Source organism: Hemiscyllium ocellatum, chromosome 2, assembly GCF_020745735.1.
Source record: "Hemiscyllium ocellatum isolate sHemOce1 chromosome 2, sHemOce1.pat.X.cur, whole genome shotgun sequence".
Taxonomy (NCBI): domain Eukaryota; kingdom Metazoa; phylum Chordata; class Chondrichthyes; order Orectolobiformes; family Hemiscylliidae; genus Hemiscyllium; species Hemiscyllium ocellatum.
The window spans coordinates 140,882,870-140,907,466 of NC_083402.1; the positions used below are offsets into that span (position 1 = coordinate 140,882,870).

The 24,597-nt window shown below is 47.8% G+C and overlaps 1 protein-coding gene and 1 long non-coding RNA gene across 4 annotated transcripts in view; one reads left to right on the top strand and one right to left on the bottom strand.

Moving 5' to 3' along the window:
• Positions 1–21,120, bottom strand: part of LOC132825468 (uncharacterized) — a 101,955-nt gene extending 80,835 nt beyond the window's left edge. Inside the window, exon 1 of the long non-coding RNA XR_009645778.1 lies at positions 20,944–21,120. This is a non-coding gene — a long non-coding RNA (uncharacterized LOC132825468). The remainder of the gene's footprint in view (positions 1–20,943) is intronic.
• The window catches only part of LOC132825445 (E3 ubiquitin-protein ligase RNF38), a 163,763-nt gene continuing 160,144 nt past the window's right edge, over positions 20,979–24,597 (top strand). For 2 of the 3 annotated variants that reach the window (XM_060840726.1, XM_060840735.1), the window contains exon 1: positions 22,994–23,499. In XM_060840726.1, coding sequence (XP_060696709.1) covers positions 23,037–23,499 — 463 coding nt within the window. In that variant the 5' untranslated portion in view covers positions 22,994–23,036. Of the gene's footprint in view, positions 21,194–22,993; positions 23,500–24,597 lie in introns of those variants that run through there. The other variant, XM_060840744.1, reaches the window with a different exon arrangement.

A 24,597-nucleotide genomic window follows, 5' to 3' on the forward strand; every position in this document is an offset into this window, starting at 1 on the left:
CCAGATCCGTTTCCTCTCTGACTATTGCACCCAACACAATGGGCAATTTAGCATGGCCAATTCACCTGCCCTGCACATCTTTGGACTGTGGGAGGAAACCCACACAGACACGGGAAGAATGTGCAAACTCCACACAGACAGTCACCCAAGGCTGGAATCAAACCTGGGACCCCAGTGCTGTGAGGCAGCAGTGCTAACCACTGAGTTTAGTTAACTACCCCAAACTAACTAGCAGTTCTTGTGTGGAACAGGAACTCCCCGTGTCTGCGTGGGTTTCCTCCGGGTGCTCCGGTTTCCTCCCACAGTCACAAAGATGTGCGGGTCAGGTGAATTGGCCATGCTAAATTGCCCGTAGTGTTAGGTAAGGGGTAAATGTAGGGGTAGGGGTATGGGTGGGTTGCGCTTCGGCGGGTCGGTGTGGACTTGTTGGGCCGAAGGGCCTGTTTCCACACTGTAAGTCTAATCTAATCAAGGGGAGAAACTAGCCATGAACCTAGATAATGTGATCGATAACAGACCCAGTTAGTGTCCAAAGACCTACCCTCAGTAGATCACCTGATTAGTTATGTTCTTTAGTTAGTTATTAAATTAACAAAGGAATAACCATTTATGGTTGATATTGCAATAACAGCATGTAACAAACACTACAAATCATCATTTGACAGAATGCCAAAAACAAATTGCTAGACTAGGTCCACATCTTCGAGGAGAAAGTGAGGACTGCAGATGCTGGAGATGCTGGAGATTCCTGAAGAAGGGCTCATGCCCGATACGTCGATTCTCCTGCTCTTTGGATGCTGCCTGACCTGCTGCGCTTTTCCAGCAACACATTTTCAGCTCTAGGTCCACATCTTACTAACATTACCCCATATTTCCCCCACTTGCCTGGATGGGTGCAGCTCCAAAAACAATCAAGCTTCTTGATGCCATCCAGGACAAAACCGCTGTCTGATTGGCACCCTAACCACAAACGACCATTCCCTCCATAACTGACTTTCTGTAGCAGCACTATTTACAAGATGCACTGCAGAAATTCACCAAAACTCCACTGACAGCGTCTTCCAAACTCATGGCCACTTTAATCTAGAAAAACAAGGACAGTGGGTACACAGGAACACCACACTCTGCAAACTCCCCTTCAGACCATTCACCATCCTGACTTGGAAATGTACAGCTATTCCTTCACTGCTGCTGGGTAAAATTTGTGGAACTCCCTTCCTAGCTATAGTGTGGATGTATCTACACTACATTGGCTACAGTGGTTCAAGAAACAGCTCGCCATTTCCTTCTCAAGGACAAATAGGGATGGGCAATAAATATTGGCCCAGCTGGCGAAGCTCACTTCCACTGGCTAAGTTAAAAAACAATCACCAGCAATTCACCTCAAAACAGCCTCCATGGATCTGGAAGGTACTTTGCCTACTGCCCATGGTACAACCCTGGTGGATAGATGAACATTGATGTTTCTTTCCTCATGACTGCTGACATGGGTTGATAGTGCTTATCATGTATTGTAGCCTTACGGGCTCATCGATGATCAGAGATCTTCCACTGACTACACTATACTTTCCATGATTTAAAGGGTGACATGTCACGGGCTCAAAATTTTATATTCTCAGCAAGTTGCTTTTAAAACTTCACCACCTCTCACCCAGTAGGGCCATTTTCATGGCATGACTCACTGTAGCATAGAACTGCAGAGATTCCCACAACTCCATATTAATTCCAATATGGGGAGGAAGCTTAGTAGCAAGAAATCTGTGGGCATTCATTCCAAATTTCCACACGTTACACCTATCAGTATTCTGCCATTAATTGTGTATTCCTTCGAAATTTTTGACCTCACCAAATCACTGTGAACTTCTCCAGCTGAATTTCCCTTATCATTTCTCTGCCCTGACAGCTTCATGGATACAATCCTGGAATCTACAGCTATCCTCCTCTGCAAACTTCTCAATCATGATCCCCACATTTTGATTCAGGTTATTAATATTTACTGCAAAGAGCACGGGAATTTGTCCCTGCAGAATTCTGATGGGAGTCACGAAAATACCAGACAACTATTATCCTTAATTTTCCAACAATGAGCTAATTTGGTATCTAGCTTGTTACATGGTGCATTGCATGGGCATTTATTTTATTGAAACCAAGCTCCAAATGGGATCTGGTCAAAAAACATGTTAAAGGGCAGTACCTCCCAGTGATCAGAGGCAGCAGCCGGGACAGAGACGGCTCGTTCCAGTGATCAGAGGCAGCAGCAGCCGGGACAGAGACGGCTCGTTCCAGTGATCAGAGGCAGCAGCAGCCGGGACAGAGACGGCTCGTTCCAGTGATCAGAGGCAGCAGCAGCCGGGACAGAGACGGATCGTTCCAGTGATCAGAGGCAGCAGCTGGGACAGAGACGGCTTGTTCCAGTGATCAGAGGCAGCAGCTGGGACAGAGACGGATCGTTCCAGTGATCAGAGGCAGCAGCAGCCGGGACAGAGACGGATCATTCCAGTGATCAGAGGCAGCAGCCGGGACAGAGACGGATCGTTCCAGTGATCGGAGGCAGCAGCAGCTGGGACAGAGACGGCTTGTTCCAGTGATCAGAGGCAGCAGCAGCCGGGACAGAGACGGATCATTCCAGTGATCAGAGGCAGCAGCCGGGACAGAGACGGATCGTTCCAGTGATCAGAGGCAGCAGCAGCCGGGACAGAGACGGATCATTCCAGTGATCAGAGGCAGCAGCCGGGACAGAGACGGATCGTTCCAGTGATCAGAGGCAGCAGCAGCCGGGACAGAGACGGCTCGTTCCAGTGATCGGAGGCAGCAGCCGGGACAGAGACGGATCGTTCCAGTGATCAGAGGCAGCAGCAGCCGGGACAGAGACGGATCGTTCCAGTGATCGGAGGCAGCAGCAGCCGGGACAGAGACGGATCGTTCCAGTGATCGGAGGCAGCAGCAGCCGGGACAGAGACGGATCGTTCCAGTGATCAGAGACAGCAGCAGCCGGGACAGAGATGGATCGTTCCAGTGATCAGAGACAACAGCCGGGACAGAGACGGATCGTTCCAGTGATCAGAGGCAGCAGCAGCCGGGACAGAGACAGCTCGTTCCAGTGATCAGAGGCAGCAGCAGCCGGGACAGAGACGGATCGTTCCAGTGATCAGAGACAGCAGCCGGGACAGAGACGGATCGTTCCAGTGATCAGAGGCAGCAGCCGGGACAGAGACGGATCGTTCCAGTGATCAGAGGCAGCAGCCGGGACAGAGACGGATCGTTCCAGTGATCAGAGGCAGCAGCCGGGACAGAGACGGATCGTTCCAGTGATCAGAGGCAGCAGCAGCCGGGACAGAGACGGATCGTTCCAGTGATCAGAGACAGCAGCCGGGACAGAGACGGATCGTTCCAGTGATCAGAGGCAGCAGCCGGGACAGAGACGGATCGTTCCAGTGATCAGAGGCAGCAGCCGGGACAGAGACGGATCGTTCCAGTGATCAGAGGCAGCAGCAGCCGGGACAGAGACGGATCGTTCCAGTGATCGGAGGCAGCAGCAGCCGGGACAGAGACGGATCGTTCCAGTGATCAGAGGCAGCAGCCGGGACAGAGACGGATCGTTCCAGTGATCGGAGACAGCAGCCGGGACAGAGACGGATCGTTCCAGTGATCAGAGACAACAGCAGCAGGGACAGAGACGGATCGTTCCAGTGATCAGAGGCAGCAGCCGGGACAGAGACGGATCGTTCCAGTGATCAGAGGCAGCAGCCGGGACAGAGACGGATCGTTCCAGTGATCGGAGGCAGCAGCCGGGACAGAGACGGATCGTTCCAGTGATCGGAGGCAGCAGCCGGGACAGAGATGGATCGTTCCAGTGACCAGAGACAACAGCAGCAGGGACAGAGATGGATCGTTCCAGTGATCGGAGACAGCAGCAGCTGGGACAGAGACGGATCGTTCCAGTGATCAGAGACAGCAGCAGCTGGGACAGAGACGGATCGTTCCAGTGATCAGAGGCAGCAGCCGGGACAGAGACGGATCGTTCCAGTGATCAGAGGCAGCAGCCGGGACAGAGACGGATCGTTCCAGTGATCAGAGACAGCAGCAGCCGGGACAGAGACGGATCGTTCCAGTGACCAGAGGCAGCAGCAGCCGGGACAGAGACGGATCGTTCCAGTGATCAGTGGAGGCAGCAGCAGCCGGGACAGAGACGGATCGTTCCAGTGATCAGTGGAGGCAGCAGCAGCCGGGACAGAGACGGATCGTTCCAGTGATCGGAGGCAGCAGCCGGGACAGAGATGGATCGTTCCAGTGACCAGTGGAGGCAGCAGCAGCCGGGACAGAGACGGATCGTTCCAGTGATCGGAGGCAGCAGCCGGGACAGAGATGGATCGTTCCAGTGACCAGAGACAACAGCAGCCGGGACAGAGACGGATCGTTCCAGTGATCGGAGACAGCAGCAGCCGGGACAGAGACGGATCGTTCCAGTGATCGGAGGCAGCAGCCGGGACAGAGACGGATCGTTCCAGTGATCGGAGACAGCAGCCGGGACAGAGACGGATCGTTCCAGTGATCAGAGACAACAGCAGCCGGGACAGAGACGGATCGTTCCAGTGATCAGAGACAGCAGCAGCTGGGACAGAGACGGATCGTTCCAGTGATCAGAGACAGCAGCAGCTGGGACAGAGACGGATCGTTCCAGTGACCAGAGGAGGCAGCAGCCGGGACAGAGACGGATCGTTCCAGTGATCAGAGACAACAGCAGCCGGGACAGAGACGGATCGTTCCAGTGATCAGAGACAACAGCAGCTGGGACAGAGACGGATCGTTCCAGTGATCAGAGACAGCAGCAGCTGGGACAGAGACGGATCGTTCCAGTGACCAGAGGAGGCAGCAGCCGGGACAGAGACGGATCGTTCCAGTGACCAGAGACAGCAGCCGGGACAGAGACGGATCGTTCCAGTGATCAGAGGCAGCAGCAGCCGGGACAGAGACGGATCGTTCCAGTGATCGGAGGCAGCAGCAGCCGGGACAGAGACGGATCGTTCCAGTGACCAGAGGAGGCAGCAGCCGGGACAGAGATGGATCGTTCCAGTGACCAGAGACAACAGCAGCCGGGACAGAGACGGATCGTTCCAGTGACCAGAGACAACAGCAGCTGGGACAGAGATGGATCGTTCCAGTGACCAGAGACAACAGCAGCTGGGACAGAGATGGATCGTTCCAGTGATCGGAGGCAGCAGCCGGGACAGAGACGGATCGTTCCAGTGATCGGAGGCAGCAGCCGGGACAGAGATGGATCGTTCCAGTGACCAGAGACAACAGCAGCAGGGACAGAGATGGATCGTTCCAGTGATCGGAGGCAGCAGCAGCCGGGACAGAGACGGATCGTTCCAGTGATCAGAGACAGCAGCCGGGACAGAGACGGATCGTTCCAGTGATCAGAGACAGCAGCCGGGACAGAGACGGATCGTTCCAGTGATCAGAGGCAGCAGCAGCCGGGACAGAGACGGATCGTTCCAGTGATCAGAGGCAGCAGCCGGGACAGAGACGGATCGTTCCAGTGATCGGAGGCAGCAGCCGGGACAGAGACGGATCGTTCCAGTGATCAGAGACAACAGCAGCCGGGACAGAGACGGATCGTTCCAGTGATCAGTGGAGGCAGCAGCCGGGACAGAGACGGATCGTTCCAGTGATCAGAGACAACAGCAGCCGGGACAGAGACGGATCGTTCCAGTGACCAGAGGCAGCAGCCGGGACAGAGACGGATCGTTCCAGTGATCGGAGGCAGCAGCCGGGACAGAGACGGATCGTTCCAGTGATCAGAGACAACAGCAGCCGGGACAGAGACGGATCGTTCCAGTGATCAGAGACAGCAGCAGCTGGGACAGAGACGGATCGTTCCAGTGACCAGAGGCAGCAGCCGGGACAGAGACGGATCGTTCCAGTGATCAGAGACAACAGCAGCCGGGACAGAGACGGATCGTTCCAGTGATCGGAGGCAGCAGCCGGGACAGAGACGGATCGTTCCAGTGATCAGAGACAACAGCAGCCGGGACAGAGACGGATCGTTCCAGTGACCAGAGGCAGCAGCCGGGACAGAGACGGATCGTTCCAGTGATCAGAGACAGCAGCAGCTGGGACAGAGACGGATCGTTCCAGTGACCAGTGGAGGCAGCAGCAGCCGGGACAGAGACGGATCGTTCCAGTGACCAGAGACAACAGCAGCAGCCGGGACAGAGACGGATCGTTCCAGTGACCAGTGGAGGCAGCAGCAGCCGGGACAGAGACGGATCGTTCCAGTGACCAGAGACAACAGCAGCAGCTGGGACAGAGACGGATCGTTCCAGTGATCAGAGGCAGCAGCAGCTGGGACAGAGACGGATCATTCCAGTGATCAGAGACAGCAGCCGGGACAGAGACGGATCGTTCCAGTGATCAGAGGCAGCAGCAGCTGGGACAGAGACGGATCGTTCCAGTGACCAGAGGAGGCAGCAGCCGGGACAGAGACGGATCGTTCCAGTGATCGGAGGCAGCAGCCGGGACAGAGACGGATCGTTCCAGTGATCAGAGACAGCAGCAGCAGGGACAGAGACGGATCGTTCCAGTGACCAGAGGAGGCAGCAGCCGGGACAGAGACGGATCGTTCCAGTGACCAGAGGAGGCAGCAGCCGGGACAGAGACGGATCGTTCCAGTGATCAGAGACAGCAGCAGCCGGGACAGAGACGGATCGTTCCAGTGACCAGAGGAGGCAGCAGCCGGGACAGAGACGGATCGTTCCAGTGATCAGAGACAGCAGCAGCCGGGACAGAAACGGATCGTTCCAGTGATCAGAGACAGCAGCAGCAGGGACAGAGACGGATCGTTCCAGTGACCAGAGGAGGCAGCAGCCGGGACAGAGACGGATCGTTCCAGTGACCAGAGGAGGCAGCAGCCGGGACAGAGACGGATCGTTCCAGTGACCAGTGGAGGCAGCAGCAGCCGGGACAGAGACGGATCGTTCCAGTGACCAGAGGAGGCAGCAGCCGGGACAGAGACGGATCGTTCCAGTGACCAGAGGAGGCAGCAGCCGGGACAGAGACGGATCGTTCCAGTGATCAGTGGAGGCAGTGGTGATAGCAAAGGCGATCAATGGGGCATGTCCAGAAGAAGGCTGATTGTAACGCTCGGCCAAGACTAGACAGTTTCCTTTTCTCTTGGATAAGGACTTTAAGAAGTGGACATGTTTCTTTTTCTTTTGGCCCTGTTTTCTTTTATTTCTTCTCCTGCTTTTTTTTAAAAACTATTCTGGTTTTGTAATTTGTATTTTAAGATGGCACCAGAAAATGGCGACATTGCACAGTTTTCACTGTACTCCTGTACTTGAGTACACGTGACAATAAAACTTAGTTGCAATTCCAATGGATAGCTGATTCCCTACCACCCAGTTTTTGCCACTGTTGAATTGCAGTCCCTGTGCTTCAGCAGGGAAGAACATGGAAGTCCCTGGGTGGAGCATGCTTCAGGATGGAATGAAGACACAAAGCTGCAAGTGCAGGCATGGGAAGAGAAATTGTTGAATGCAATTGAATAAATTTGGTAAAACAAGTAATAATTGAATTATGAGACAAATGGTGTGGAAATCAAGTATAAAGGAGAGACCTTCCAGGAAAGGTAGCTGAGGGTGGCAACGAGCCAAACTAAGTTAAATGAGTAATAAAAACAGGAAGTGCTGGAAATACACAGCAGGTCCAGCAGCATTTTTTTAAAAATTCATTCATGGGACGTGGGCATCGCTGGCTGGCCAGCATTTATTGCCTGGCCCTCAATGTCCTTGACAAGGTGGGCTGCCTTCTTGAACTGCTGCAGTCCACATGCTGTAGGTTGATGCACAGTGCCCTCAGAGAGAGAATTCCAGGATTTTTATCCAGCGACAGTGAAGGAACAGTGATATATTTCCAAGTCAGGATGGTGAGTGGCTTGGAGGGAATCTTGCAGGTGATCGTGTTCCTATTTATCTGTTGCCCGTGTCCTTCTGGAGAGAGGTGGTTGTGAGTTTGGAAGATGCTGTCTCAGTACCTTGGGCGAATGTTTGCCATGCATCTTGTAGAAAGGATACACTGCTGCTCCTGAGTGTCAGATGTGGTTCCAGTCAAGTGGACTGCTTTGTCCTGAATGGTGTCAAACTTCTTGAGCATTTTCAGAGCTGCACCCATTCAGGCAAGAAGGAAGTATTCCATTATAATCCTGACTTGCATCTAATAGATAATGGATAGGCTTTCAGGAATTAGGAGATGAGTTACTTGCTACCATATTCCTAGCTTCTGACTTGTCCCTGTATCTATCGTGTTTACGCGGTGAGTCCAGTCAACTTTCTAATAAATGGTAACCCCAAGGATGTATATTGTGGGGGAATCAGTCATGGTAGCCTCTGCAGTACCCATTGCCTTCAAATGTTTCTTGATATATCACATGGAGTGAATCAAATTCACTGGGGACCATTGGAGGAGGCCAACATATATCATCCAATCAGCACTTCTGGGTGATGATTGCTTCAAGTGCTTCAGCCTTATCTTTTTCACTGATGTGCTGGGCTCTTCCATGATTGAGAATGGGCATATTTGTGGATCCTCTTCTTCCAGTGAGTTACTTAATTGTCCTCCATCATTCACAACTAGATGCGGCAGGACTGTAGAGCTTAGATCTGATTCCTTGTTTGTGTGCTCGCCTACCTGTGTCTATCACCTGCTGGTTATGTTGGTTGGCATGCAAGTCCCGTTTGGTAGCTTCACCAGACTGACACCTCATTTTTAGGTACTGCTCCTGCCATGTCATCCTGCACTCTCCATTGAAAACCGAATTAACATTTCAAAGGTTTTAGATTAGATTAGATTAGATTCCTGTTATGACACAAGGTAAACCCTCTTGCTTAACTTAAAACCAGCAACACAAAAAAGTTTTATCCCATGCAGTAATCTGTAAAAATGTGAGTGGGCAAGTACTATTTAAAGTAAAATTAACAACTTTATTTCTTAAAGTATAACAGAGAATAATTAACTAACAACTATTTATAATTTTAGGATTGTCAGTATACTCAATTCAAACTTGATTGGAAATTGGTATCTTTATTGGGCGATAATTTAAACTGATTGGGGGATTCAAATTTGTTTTTTTGTTGGCAACGAACTACTTGAGTTGTTCAACCCAGTGATATATACATCGTTGCCTTATTGAGAACACTTAGTGCTGTCCGGTAGTTCTGCTGCTTTTAACTCTCTTAAAGGTTTAGATTAGATTACTTACAGTGTGGAAACAGGCCCTTCGGCCCAACAAGTCCACACCGACCCGCCGAAGCGCAACCCACCCATATCCCTACATATACCCCTTACCTAACACTATGGGCAATTTAGCATGGCCAATTCACCTGATCCGCACATCTTTGGACTGTGGGAGGAAACCGGAGCACCCGGAGGAAACCCACTCAGACACGGGGAGAACGTGCAAACTCCACACAGTCAGTCGCCTGAGGTGGGAATTGAACCCAGGTCCCTGGCGCTGTGAGGCAGCAGTGCTAACCACTGTGCCACAAAGGTATACCCACATCTTCATTACAAGCCATTTGGCCCAACAAGTCCACACCAACCCTCCAAAGCGTGACACACCCAGACCCTATATTTACTCCTCACTAATGCACCTAACGCCATGGGCAGTTTAGCATGGCCAATTCATCTGACCAGCACATCTTTAGATTGTGGGTGGAAACCGGAGCACCCGGAGGAAACCCACGCAGACACAGGGAGAATGAGCAAACTCCACAGACAGACAGTCGCTTGAGGCGGGAATCAAACCTGGGTCCCTGGCAATGTGAGGCAGCAGTGCTAACCACTGAGCCACCATGCCGCCCAAAAAGCATCCCACCCAGACCCAAACCCCTATTTCTGTAACTGTGCATTTACCTAGTCTGCACATCTCTGGACACAATGGGCAATTTAATGTGGCCAATCCACCTAACCTGCATATCTTTGGACTGTTGGAGGAAACCCACGCAGACACAGTCAATCACCCAAGAGTGGATTCAAACCCAGGTCGCTGGCACTGTAAGGCAGCATCACTCACCAATGAGCCACTGTGCCATCTGTGGTGGTATCAGATGGTACCAGACATGCTGAGTATTTCCAGCACTTTGTTTTTCTTTCAGATTATTTACCATCCACAGTATTTTGCTTTCACTTCAGCCCCACAGGTGACCTTCATAAGTGCTTGAGTCGCAGTGCTGTAAGTGGGTTGGTAATCGTGGACGCACAATGCCCATATAGGTTATAGAGTCTCAGAGTCATAGAGATGTACAGCACGGAAACAGAATCTTCAGACCAAACTGTCCATGCCAACCAGATATCCCAACCCAATGTATTCCCACCTGCCAGCACCCAGCCCATATCCCTCCAAACCCTTCCTATTCATATACCCTTCCAAATGCTTTATAAATGGTACAATTGTACCAGCCTCCACCACTTTCTCTGGCAGCTCATTCCATACACGTGCCACCCTCTGTGTGAAAAAGTTACCCTGTAGGTCTCTTTTATATCTTTCCCCTCTCACCCTAAACCTATGCCCTCTAGTTCTGGACTCCCCGATCCCAGGGAAAAGACTTTGTCTATTTATCCTATCCATGCCCCTCACGATTTTGTAAACCTCTATAAGGTCACCCCTCAGCCTCCGACACTCCAGGAGGTTCTGCTATGATATGCATTTCATCAATCTGCGTTGGCTATAATGCGATTGACAAATTGTAGACTTTGTTTGGATAATGTGAACTTTCTACTGAACAGGTAGAGCGATTTTCTATTTCTGATCTTCTACAGCATGATTTTCTATCGCGGTTTTCCATAGCACAATTTTCTATAGCGCAAGATTGCAGCAGAACACAACTTTTGTGGTACAAGCAGAACACCCTGTATATATGATATTGTCTAGCAATCACCATTGTTAACAGCTAACCCGAGAATGCAACTTTAAAAAAAAGGTTTTGTGATTTACACATGAAAGAAGTGAAACTATCACGGTATTCTAACAGATGAAGGGCTTAACAGACAATCAATTTTTCAATGTATAATTTCAGTTACATCACACTGCAAATTTTTGCTATAAATTCTGTGTTACGATCGGGCCGTCCACAATCACCTGATGAAGGAGCGTCGCTCCGAAAGCTAGTGTGCTTCCAATTAAACCTGTTGGACTATAAACTGGTGTTGTGTGATTTTCAACCCTGTATATAGTATTTTATGCAACCCAAAGTTCTTGCCAGGTTAATCATCACGACAATATACTGTCAATATTTGTTTTATTTCTTTACTATTTAATAAGATCAGGCTTAACTCAAAATATCGTGCAGGGCTATTCTGTTGCTTTCCAAAAAGGAGATTTATAAAACAGCAGAGGATGGCAATTTTACCTTTTAACTTTTTAACCAGAAAAGTCAAAACTCTCCAAGCAGTGGTCCTCAGGGCAGAATCATGACAGCCAGAAATGCCTGGAGACAAAAAGAGGCAAGGTACCCCAAAAATGTGAGAGTCCACAACAGGCAGTTGCATATTAATGTTGTCATTAATTTCTGGGCTCAAAATAATTTTGGAATACAACTCGAAGGACATTTTAAATGCATTACTGGAGTGTTTGCAAAATGGTGACTTTTTACCCAGTGGCTCAGAGAGCAGCAGTTTATTGGCATCATCATTTGGGAGTTACTTCATACAACAGAAGTTCAGCTATTGCACAACATTCTGGTTTCCAGCCAGTATCTTATCCCACCAGGCACTGAGAATACTTGACACAGAAACTTAAAAGGTGGCGTCTACTGTTCTAGAAATTGGACGTGTCTGTCAGCATTTGGTCTGAAACATGATATTATAAAACCAGTATAACTGCTTCATTGGAAGCAATATTTCAACATTGTGCTGAATAATATTGAGCAAGAGCAAATAGTTTTTTTCTGAGTTCAGACTGTAGAGTTTTACTATGTGATAGCTCAAATGGAAAGTGCAGTTTGATCTTGAGAGAAATAGTCTTTTGTTCTAATGTGTTGGTAATTGTTCAGTTGGCAGCATTCTCTGTTGAGTTTGAAGGTCCTGCGTTTAAGTTTCACTCCAGCACCTGAACATATAATACAAGTCTAATACTCCTCCCACTCTACAGCAGTACTGAGGGAATGCTTCATCGTTGGACATGCCATCTTTCAGAAAATACATTAAAATAATGTCTCGTCTGTCCTCTCAGGTCAACATAAGACATACCAAGCATGGGAGTGGGAGTCAGAGAGAGGTTTCAAAATTTGAAAAGTTGAGGTAATAAGAACAGTGTATCAATCTGAGTAAAGGTAAATAAAGTGGTACAGAAAGGAACAGAGAACTAATGGTATATGAGCTGAGAAAACCAGAAGGATCTCCAAGTGCTTATCCACAGATCTCTGAAGACGGCATCACAGGTTAACAGGGTAGTTAAGAAGGTACATTGGACAATTGTCTAATCAGTCATGGCACTATAAGAGCTGGGAGGTTACGTTGGAACTGTACTAGATTTCTAGTTAGGCAACAGCTGGAGCACTATGTAGAATTCTGGTCAGCACGCTGAAGGAAGGATGTGATTGCTTTGGAGGGGGTACAAAGGAGATTCACTGGAATGTTGCCTGGGTTGGAGCAGTTTAGCTGTGAAGAAAGGCTAGACAGGCTTGGATTCTTTTCTTTAGAGCAGAGAAAGCTGAGACGAGACTTGATTGAGGTGTATAAGATTACAAGGGGCATAGACAGGGTGAATAGAAAGCAGCTGTTCCCGTTAGTTGAAGGGTCAATATCAAGGGGGCATTATTTTAAGGTGAAAGGATAGAGGTTTATAGATGATTTGAAAAAAAACCTTTTAACTCAGAGGGTGGTGAGGATCTGGAATGAACTAAGAGGGTAGTTGAGGGCAGAAGACCTTATAACCTTTAAAACAATATTTGGATGAGCACTTGAAATGTCATAACATTCAATCCTATGGGCCTAGTGCTGAAAAGTGGGACTCATGTAGAGTTAATTCTATGACTGACAAACGCAAAGAATCGTTCTTAAAAATTAAATGCTCTGGATTTATAATATATTAATAACTGAAAATATTGATAATGAGATAGATACATGAGCAGTGTAAATAGTGATAAACTATCATCATTATAAAATCATGGCTGCAAGGTGGTCAAGGTTGTGAAATAAAAAACCGACGGAGCACAATAATTGAAAAGACAGGCAGAAAGACAAAGAGGAGAAAATGCCCCATTAACAAAGGATAAATTAAAGACAGTAACAAGGAAGAATCGTGAGTCAGAGCATCCAGACGTAAAATCAGTATATATGAAGATTGAGAACAGAACTGAGGATCAGAAACAACCGGTGTGATGATTTACAGGCCCTCCAACTCTCATTATACCATTGGTTTAACTAGAAATAATTGGCAGTGGAATAATTATAAGGGGATTTCTCTACTTGTACATGTGACCAACCAAATTGAAAAAGATATGCTGGAAGTTGATTTTATCATATTTAGAAAACATATTGTAGAGAAAAAAAACTATTGTAGACCTTCTATTTTGTAATGAAAATGGGTTAATGATCAAATCTATTAGGAAAAGATCTTCTGGAGAGACAAAATGATTATAATTCAATTGAATTCCGTATTAAGTTTCAGAGCAAATCTGTATCTAAAATATAAAAAAAATCAACTCACACGTGTATAAGGGAAGATTATCAGATGAGTGCTGTTGTTGATGGGGTGGACAGACTAAAAACTGTAGTTCATGGGTGACAGTGAGTAAGGGATGTTGTTGCAGATGAGAGCATGAACCTTATCAGTTCACCAATTGGAAATAAGTCTTCCTAGAGTGAATAAGGCCATAGTAATTTTATAACCTCTGCTAAATCTTCTTTTCCATCCTTCCCTTCAACTAATCCTCCTCACAGTTCACAATACCACGAAGACCTGTGTCAATTGCAAATTTTGAAAATGAGTCCTGTATACTCATGTCTAATTAATTAATATATTAGCAGGGAAACCAGTGCTCCTAGAACAGGGGGGGCGGCACAGTGGTTAGCACTACTGCCTCACAGCACCAGGGTCCATGTTCGATTCCAGCCTTGGGTGACTGTCTGTGTGGAGTTTGCACATTCTCCCTGCGTCTGCGTGGGTTTCCTCCCACAATCCAAAGATGTGCAGGTTAGGTGGATTGGTCATGCTAAATTGCCCATAGTGTTAGGTGCATTAGTCAGAGGGAAATGGGTCCGGGTGGGTTACTCTTTGGAGGGTCGGTGTGGACTTGTTGGGCTGAAGGGCCTGTTTCCACACTGTAGGAAATCTAATCTAATCTAATCAGAACCAGTCCTGAGGGAATGCCACTGTGTAGCTTTCTCCAACGTGAAAAATTGCTGCTCTGTTCTTTGTTATTCCGTAACCTTTTATTCATTCTGCTTCAACTTTACTGCTAAGTCTATTACGTGTCACTTTTCAAATGCCCTCTGGAAATCCATGTTCATCACACATTAAATGCTTTCTTCTTATCTATCTACCATATGTCATCAAAACACTCAAGTAAGTCAGTTAGACAGGATTTGTTGCTAACAAATCTGTTAGGTTTTCTTAATTAATCAACACATATACAACACTGTTAATTTTGTCCCATTTTATCACATCTAATCATTTTGCTATCACTATGTTTAAATTTATTAGCATGCAGTTATTTGTCTTTTTTGTATCCTTATGCCCTTTTTTGAACAAGGGGCCAGATTTGCTATTTTCTGGTTCTTTGATATCACCTACTGTTAAAGGGAGATTGGAAGATTATAGCTAGCCCTTACTTTTCCTCAGTATATCTGGACAAATCTCATCTGATGCTGCTTACTTATCCATTCTAAATACAGCAGCCTTTGTAATACCTGGTCTTTATTAATTCTTAGACCATTCAGTGTCTTAGTTACCTCCTAGATGGTAAAGATGCAGCAAAATATTGTTTACTGTCTCTGCTGTGTTTTCTGCTTCTCTGCACAGATTCCCTTTTGGGTCTCTCCTCTCCTCTCATTGATCTTTTTTGCTATTTATATTTCTACAAGAAGATTTTTGATTCCATTTTATATTATTTTCCAGTCTCTTACAATACTGTCCCTTTGCTTCTCATTTTCTTTATGATTCAACTTTCTCGATTTTTTTTTCCCATCCAGTGAGTTTGTTGGCTTTGGTCACTTTTCCCTCTTTGAAGAAAGATCATATTCAGTTACAGGTTTGTCTGCCAATCTTTCATTTTAATTTACAGAAGGCAAACCTGTTCAGAAAGCACTGAGATCCCCTCCCCCATTGAGGATTATCCCGAGATTCAGTGTGTCAGTAGTTGGATGGCTGACACTAATAACAAGGGTCCAGCTCCTTCTCAACCTCTCCCCTCACGTGGTGTGGTGACCGCCAGGTTAAACCACCATCAGTCATCTCACTCTGAGAGAGCAGCCTTATTCTCTGGTAGGCCAATAATGATTTTGCCTTTTACTCTGGAATGATTGTTTTTCCTAATTGGTAAATTTTTCTAAACCATATGTTCATTTGAGTGTGCTTCCTCTGCTCCAGCAGAAACAAGTCACAGCATCTTAAGTGTGTCTTTGCAGTGATAGTTTTCCGCCCTAAACACTGATCTCGTGATTCTATGAAAGTTCACTGTCTAGATGTCTAGATATCCTCTCAATAATGGGGTGTCCAAAGCTGCACAAAATTCTAACTGCAGCTTAGTCATTTGTCAACTTATGATGACTTATTTTCCCTTGCGCTGTGTGCTTCAGTTTCTGATAAGACCATAAGACATAGGAGAGAAAGTAAGACCATTCAGTCCATCGAGTCCACTCCGCCATTCAGTCATGGCTGATGGGCATTTCAACTCCACTTTCCAGCATTCTCCTCGTAGCCCTTAATTCCTTGTGACATCAAGAATTTATCAATCTCTGCCTTGAAGACATTTAGCATCCCGGCCTCCACTGCACTCTGCGGCAATGAATTCCACAGGCCCACCACTCTCTGACTGAAGAAATATCTCCGCATTTCTGTTCTGAATTGACCCCCTCTAATTCTAAGGCTGTGTCCACGGATCCTAGTCTCCTTGCCTAACGGAAACAATTTCCTAGTATCCACCCTTTCCAAGCCATGTATTATCTTGTAAGTTTCTATTAAATCTCCCCTTAATCTTCTAAACTCCAATGAATACAATCCCAGGATCCTCAGCCGTTCCTCGTATGTTAAACCTACCATTCCAGGGATCATCCGTGTGAATCTCCGCTGGACATGCTCCAGTGCCAGTATGTCCTTCCTGAGGTGTGGGGACCAATACTGGACACAGTACTCCAAATGGGGCCTAATCAGAGCTTTATAAAGTCTCAGTAGCACAACGGTGCTTTTATATTCCAACCCTCTTAAGATAAATGACAACATTGCATTCGCTTTCTTAATCACAGACTCAACCTGCATGTTTACCTTTAGAGAATCCTTGACTAGCACTCCCAGATCCCTTTGTACTTTGGCTTTACGAATTTTCTCACCATTTAGAAAGTAGTCTACGCTTTTATTCTTTTTTCCAAAGTGCAACACCTCGCATTTGCTCACGTTGAATTCCATCAGCCATTTCCTGGACCACTCTCCCAAACTGTCTAGATCCTTCTGCAGCCTCCCCACTTCCTCAGTACTACCTGCCTGTCCACCTAACTTCGTATCATCGGCTAACTTCGCTAGAATGTCCCCAGACCCTTCATCCAAATCATTAACATATAATATGAATAGCTGCGGCCCCAACACTGAACCCTGCGGGACACCGCTTGTCACCGGCTGTCATTCCGAAAAAGAACGTTTTATCCCAACTCTCTGCCTTCTGTCAGACAGCCAATCCTCAATCCATACCAGTAGCACACCTTGAACACCATGGGCCCTCACCTTGCTCAGCAGCCTCCCGTGTGGCACCTTATCGAAGGCCTTTTGGAAGTCTAGATAGACCACATCCACTGGGTTTCCCTGGTCTAACCTACTTGTCACCTCTTCAAAGAATTCCAACATGTTTGTCAGACACGACCTCCCCTTACTAAATCCATGTTGACTTGTTCTAATCAGACTCTGCTCTTCCAAGAATTTAGAAACCTCATCCTTAATGATGGATTCTAGAATTTTACCAACAACCGAGGTTAGGCTAATTGGTCTATAATTTTTCATCTTTTGTCTTGATCCTTTCTTGAACAAGGGGGTTACAAGAGAGATCTTCCAATCATCTGGTACTTTCCCTGACTCCAGTGACTTTTGAAAGATCTCAACCAATGCCTCCGCTATTTCCTCAGCCACCTCTCTCATAACTCTAGGGTGTATCCCATCGGGGCCAGGAGATTTATCAATTTTAAGACCTTTTAGCTTTCCTAGCACTTTCTCTTTTGTAATGGCAACCACCATACTCAACTCAGCCCCCTGACTTCCTTTAATTGTTGGGATATTACTCATGTCTTCCACTGTGAAGACTGACGCAAAGTACTTGTTAAGTTCTCCTGCTATTTCCTTATCTCCCATCACTAGGCTTCCAGCATCAGTTTGAAGTGGCCTGTCGTTTGTTTCTTATGTATAGAAAGAAACTTTTACTATCATTTCTAATATTACTGGCTAGCCTACCTTTATATTTGATCCTCTCCTTCCTTATTTCTCTCTTTGTTATCCTCTGTTTGTTTTTGTAGCCTTCCCAATCTTCTGATTTCCCACTGCTCTTATAGGATCTCTCTTTTTCTTTAATACATTTCCTGACTTCCTTTGTCAGCCATGGCTGTCTAATCCCTCCCCGGATAATCTTTCTTTTCTTGGGGATGAACCTCTGTACAGTGTCCTCAATTATACCCACAAACTCCTGCCATTTTTGCTCTACTGTCTTCCCTGCTAGGCTCTGCTTCCAGTCTATTTTTGTCAGTTCCTCTCTCATGCCCTCATAATTACCTTTATTTAACTGTAACACTATTACATCCGATTTTGCCTTCTCTCTTTCAAACTGAACTCTACCATATTATGATCACTGCTTCCTAAGTGTTCCCTTACTTTAAGATCTTTTATAAAGTCTGGCTCATTACATAGCATTAGGTCCAGAATAGCCTGCTCCCTTGTGGGCTCCATGACAAGCTGTTCCAAAAAGCCATCCTGTAAACATTCCATGAATTCCCTTTCTTTGGATCCACTGGCAACATTATTTACCCAGTCCACCTGTATGGGAGACTACCCAAGTCTCCCATAATCACCGTGACCTTGCCTTTCTGACATGCCTTCTCTATTTCCCGGTACATGTTGCGCCCCTGGTCCTGCCCAATGTTAGGAAGTCTGTACATAATTCCCATTATGGTTTTTTTTGCCTTTGTGGTTCCTCAATCCCACCCACACAGACTCCACATCACCCGACGCTATGTCATTCAGTGCTATAGATTTAATTTTGTTCTTAACTAACAAGGCAACCCCACCCCCTCTGCCCACCTCCCTGTCTTTTCGATAAGCTGAAAATCCTTGGAGGTTTAACTGCCAGTCCTGACCCCCCTTTAACCACGTATCTGTGATGCCTACCACATCATAATCATTCACTATGATCTGTGCCATTAGTTCATCTGCTTTGTTACGAATGCTACGAGCATTCAGGTAAAGTGCCTTAATGCTAACTTTATCATTAGAGATATTGGAAGTCATAAGATGTCCAAAGTTATCCTTCCTTTTTGCTGTATTCCCAGTCTGCCTCGAGTTTAGATCCGCCTGCACATATGCTATCCTGTTGCTTATCTTTCCATTTAACTCCATACTCCCTGTCGCTTTCACTTTCCCTTCCCCCCAACTCAGAAGTTTAAAGTCCTACTGACCACCCTATTTATCCTCTTCGCTAGAACATTGTTGGTACCTGATCGGTTCAGGTGGAGACCGTCCCAACGGTACAGATCCCCCCTGTTCCAAAACTGATACCAATGCCCCATGAAGTGGAATCCCTCTTTCCCACACCAATCCCTTAGTCATGTGTTTACTTCCCTAATTTTCTTATCCCTACGCCAATTGGCACGTGGCTTGGGCAGTAATCCGGAGATGATGACCCTTGAGGACCTGTACTTCAATTTCCTTGCTAATCCCCAAACAGGTCCTGCTTTTGCCCAAAACCAGGAGAAAGTGAGGACTGCAGATGCTGGAGACCAGAGCTGAAAAATGTGGTGCTGGAAAAGCACAGCAGGTCAGGCAGCATCCGAGGAACAGGAGAATCGACGTTTCACGCATAAGCCCTTCTTCAGGAATCCCGAAACGTCGATTTTCCTGCTCCTCGGACGCTGCCTGACCTGCTGTGCTTTTCCAGCACCGCACTCTGGCCTGCTTCAGTTTATAACCTCCCCAGATGCTGCTTTCCTTTTTATGGTTTTATAGATTTGAACTTGCACTGTCAAAGAATTGTACATTTGAACTCCAGGTCTTTCTGTTAAGCAACCCTTCAATTATTTTCCTTCTGAGTATAAATGGCGTACCTACATCGAATCGCTTACTTTCCTATTCACGTCTTGGCAAATCTACATTTTTATTAGGGAATTTCAATAACGCGTTCCCAATGTTCTGGTTCAAATCATGTCCGTACATCGAGAACAGAAGTGGAGCAAACGTTCCTGGAGTACAGTACTTTCCAATTCGAGCAATCAGGAAAGTGCCGACTTGCCAGCTTACCCATGAGGCTACATTTTCCGAACACCATATGGTCTAAATGTTTTAATAAACTTCCTGTCGAGTACTTTATGGCACGGCTACTTCGCAGGTGCTTAATGACCACTCCTATCCAGTTCGTTGTGGTAACATCGTTTTAATATTAGATTGAATTTAGCTTCAACTGTTATAACAAAAAAAAGCTAATCTTCGATCTCCCAAATCTCTTACAAAAGTGCCCACAAAATACTCTGAAATGGGATTGCACACGAGAAAAAGTTATAGAATTTGAACTTTTATGAAAAAGAATTCAAGAATCAAGTGATTAATAGAGATATGTTCATTTACCACCTTATATATACACACACCATCACAGAAATATGTCAAAATCTGTCAACCTTTCTGGGTTTCAGCGCTTTTCGATTGACAAGACCGCAATGTGAGAACATGATGTGCCTACAAAAACAATACCGGAGTTACTGGAATGGGGAGCGTGATGGCACCTTAACAAGGAGCTTAGGAGTACTACTTGTTCCTTAAATAATGCCAGATGATCTTTCGTGTCCATATAAACAGAGACACCAGCCATTCGTTCCAAAGAAGTAAGATACACACACCATGGGTGATGGATCCTGCGGTGAAATGTCATTGGTACACGAAAGTTCATATCATCGAGGATGCTTCACCCTAGAATGAAGTAGCTGAACTGCTCATTCAGAGGTCGATGTATGTTTTAAAAAACGCGCAGCTAAAATGTGAATTTTGTCAATATGTGTCAAAGGTATTCTCAGACATCGACTTGGAGCTGTATTTCAGCGCCTGTGATTCTCAGTTAGGAATAACACTGGGAAAAGTAATAACGTGCAGCTGGGGAGAGAGACATGAGGAAAGGGAAAAAAAATCGCGTGATTGCTGTACGAAACCTAGAACATAATATCACACAGGAACCTAGATGAGAAAATGAATAAACGCCCCTTGGGTAAACGCCAAATAAAGTAGTATCTGTTCAGTCAGAATGATAACAGATTTCCTGTAAATTGTACTTCCACTGCTGATCCTGACAGCAAAATGAAACCAAAGGTCTAACTACAAAGGGGATTTAGTTACTCATCGATGTAAACCAGAACAGTCATCTATTGGGAAGGCTTGTGTCTTTTTCTTTGCCTAATGAAACAAAAGGATTCAAACATCAATTCGCTAACCACCCCATTGGTCATCTGCTCTGAGCAGTCACACACCCACCCACCCCCAGCCTTTACCTATGTTAGTAAATAACTGGCAGCTGCGTAGCTCCGTTCCCCTCTAGCGGAGCCAAGCCTGGCGCAATCGACATCAAACAGTCGATCACAGCCTTCGAAACTGACAGGCTAACTCATAAAGAGACGGGACAGTTGGGGGGGGAAACCTTTGTGCGTCTATATTTCTTTTACGGACCATCAATCGAATAAACCGGAGAAAGAAAATAAAGAGCCGAGCGACGTGTAACGTATGATTGGTGCAGTCACAATTGTGAGTTGCCGATGTCTCATTTCCTGCTGCTGGTTTGATGGGTTGAGTCTGCAGAATGAAAGCGCTTTGATCTCCTTCACATTCATTTCAAGCGTTGCACCCATTCTACTAGAATTCCAGTGAAGACCGCACATAGTCAGGGGTGCTCAGCCCCCCCCCCCACACACAGATAACCCAATCCCTCTCCTCCCCCCCACCCCACATCATGTAAACCAGGGTTTGCAATGAATTGGTTTTAATCTAGGTTTGGATGGGGCTAAATGGAGTTTAATATTGTACCAGGGTCTGAAATAGGGTTTGGGTTAAGAATTTATACACTCGTGTCAGGATTTGGATCTGGGCTGGGATGTATTTTAGAACAGGGTCAGAGGTTGATTTGGATTAGAATGGAGTCAAAAAACTGGCGTGGGGTTTGGATCCGTTTCAGATGCGGATTTGGGTTAAAATTCAGACGTCTTGGACCCGAAGAGGCTGATAATGTTGGGGTGGGGGGTGTTGTGTTCTGCGTGTTGTTTGGGGGAAGAGGGGAATGTGAATGTTCAGAGCCGGTGACTCTCCAATCATTTATTTATTCCTCCCCTCCCTCTGGCGAGGAAGGCAACCCATGAGAGCGGGTTGAGTCAGCAGCAGCAGCACATGAGGCCGCTGTAAATAACCCGGCCCCCGGCACAAGACACAGACAGAGAGGGAAGAGACGACGGGGAAAGGGGGGAAGGCCACAGCGAGAGAAAGAGGAAGAGAAACAAAAAGAAAATCAAAACAAGCCGACCTCCTCAAAATAAACACAGGGAAGAAGAGAGAGAGAAAACAGACCAGATTACAGAAACTTGTTGACGTTTTGTTGCAGTCGTCGAGCACGATCGAAGAGGTTGGGGGCGGTGAAACAGCGGCTGGGGCAGCCTGGAGCCCGGGACCTGACCCCCCCCCCCCCAGCGGCCTCTCTGCTCCTGGGGCCCGAAGGGAGTGAAGTGTAGGCGGTGGCAGCGGCGGGCTCGCTGGCTGTGGGGAGAGGGAGCGGCCCTCCTGCTCCTCCTCCTCCTCGGCCTCGGTTATTGTATCAAACCGCGGCGGCTGTGACAACAAAGTCTGCAAACTTGGGGGATCGCAGGAGCCAGCCCTCCCCCCTGGATATACCTTCCTCTTCTCTCTCCCCCCCCCCCCTTCCTTGGATATACCCCCCCGGATATACCTTCCCCCCCCCCCCGCCTGTTCCCAGGTCCCCTTCTTTCTCCCTCACCCCCCCCCAAGGCTCTGTCTCTCCCTCACCCCCCCCAAGGCTCTGTCTCTCCCTCACCCCCCCCCCCAAGGCTCTGTCTCTCCCCCCCCCAAGCCCTGTGTCTCCCCAACCCCCCGCAAGGCTCTGTCTCTCCCCCCACCCCCCCAAAGCTCTGTGTCTCCCCAACCCCCCCCCCAAGGCTCTGTGTCTCTCCCCCCCCCCCCCCAAGGCACTCTGTGTCTCTCCCCCCCCCCCCCCCAAGGCACTCTGTGTCTCTCCCCCCCCCCCCCCCCCAAGGCACTCTGTGTCTCTCCCCCCCCCCCCCCAAGGCACTCTGTGTCTCTCCCCCCCCCCCCCAAGGCACTCTGTGTCTGTCTCTCCCCCCCCCCCCCCAAGGCACTCTGTGTCTGTCTCTCCCCCCCCCCCCCCCCCAAGGCACTCTGTGTCTGTCTCTCCCCCCCCCCCCCAAGGCACTCTGTGTCTCTTCCCCCCCCCCCCCCAAGGCACTCTGTGTCTCTCCCCCCCCCCCCCCCCCCCCCCCAAGGCACTCTGTGTCTCTCCCCCCCCCCCCCCCCCAAAGGCACTCTGTGTCTCCCCCCACCCTCTCCCCTTCTGCAGCTGCAGTAGATGCCGATCGCTTCCACCTCTCACTCGGCACCAGAGCCCTGCCTGTACCCGCGGCTGGGGGCCGGACAGCCCGCTCCGCCCAAAGACGGCAGCGGGGGCCGCGAACCAGCCGCGCCGGCGGAGGAGCCGCGGCCGCCCGGCAGCCAGGAGGTGGCGGCGGCGCCGGGGGGCGGCCCGCACTCGGAGCTGGCTCCGCGCCTCGAGCCGTGGGAGTGGGGCGCGGGCGGTGTCGGCAGGTTCCCCCAGGCCGGCCCGCACCCCCCGCACCCGCTCCTGGAACCGCCGCGGACCAGGTCCAGGTCCAGGTCGGGATTCAGCGGCAACTCCAACTGGCCTTACTGCGGCCAAGCGGGGGCGGGCGGCCCCCAGCTCCAGGCTCAAACAGGCGGCCAAAGTCACGGAAACCATCCAGCTCCAGGGCAAGGGGCCACGGACATCGCAACTGGAGCAGCCCGGCCAGCAGGTAAACCGCATGGTCTTAGTAAGCACTTAATTATAGAGACGTGGAAAGGGGCGGACCCCGGGTGCCAGTGAGCTACAGCGTTCAGCAACTTTCAGGAGTTGCTCTGCCGCTGGTTTGGGGTCGGCAGCACGAAAGGCGGACGCATGTGTGTGTGTGTGATATCAGAACATTATTTGCCCCTGTGATGGAAAATAAGATCGTTTGGAAATGTTTCCAGACTTGGCCCGGTGTTAAAAATACAACTGGTAAAGCTGTCTGAGTGGGAGAGTTTGGTACACTAGATCATCAATGTCCAGGTCTGGAAGTGTGATAGTTGTTCAGAATCGTTGATCATTGGGAAAGGGCTGATTTATGTGGAAGCTCATGATAAAACGTGTCGTGGATCAAACGCCTCCTCCCCTCTCTGAATTTAGAAGGGAGAGGTTTAGTATTAAGGAAATAAACCTCAAACATCTTTGGAGATATTGCAAGGATTTTTGAGACATCTGCAACTAAAACACCTTTTTTTAAAATACTTAAATGTCTCCAGGCACATCACGAAAAGTATCACACTAAGCCATATAAGGAAATTTTTCATCAAATAACTAAAAACTTGGTCAAAGCAGTGTGTTTTTAAGGACTGACTGAAAGGAGGAAACAAGGTGGAGAAATAAAACAAGGTATTCCGGAGTTTAGGACATGTACATGAAGGCACAGCCAGTAATGGTGAAGCAAGTTAAAACGATAATCCGTAAGAGGCCAGTATTAGAACTACAATTCTCTAACAGGGTTGTGGAGTTCAGGAAGATGCAGAGATAGGGAGGGGTGAGGCCACAGAGGGACTTGAAAGCTAAGAACGAGTTATAAAATCAAGATGTTTGACTGGGAGCAAAGTTATGCTAGGAATCACAGAGAAAACGTAATTTGATTTGAATTAAGACAGATTTAAAACCAATCAACTGTAGATAAACAAATTTTTAAAAATGCTGGAAACATGCAAGTCAGGCAGAATTTGTGGGGAGCGACAAAGGCAACTAATGTTTTGTCATCTTTTCATCAGATGTGACATCCTAAATCTTCAATTTTTTCCTTTGGTTCTTACTAAAGGAGAAAGGTATC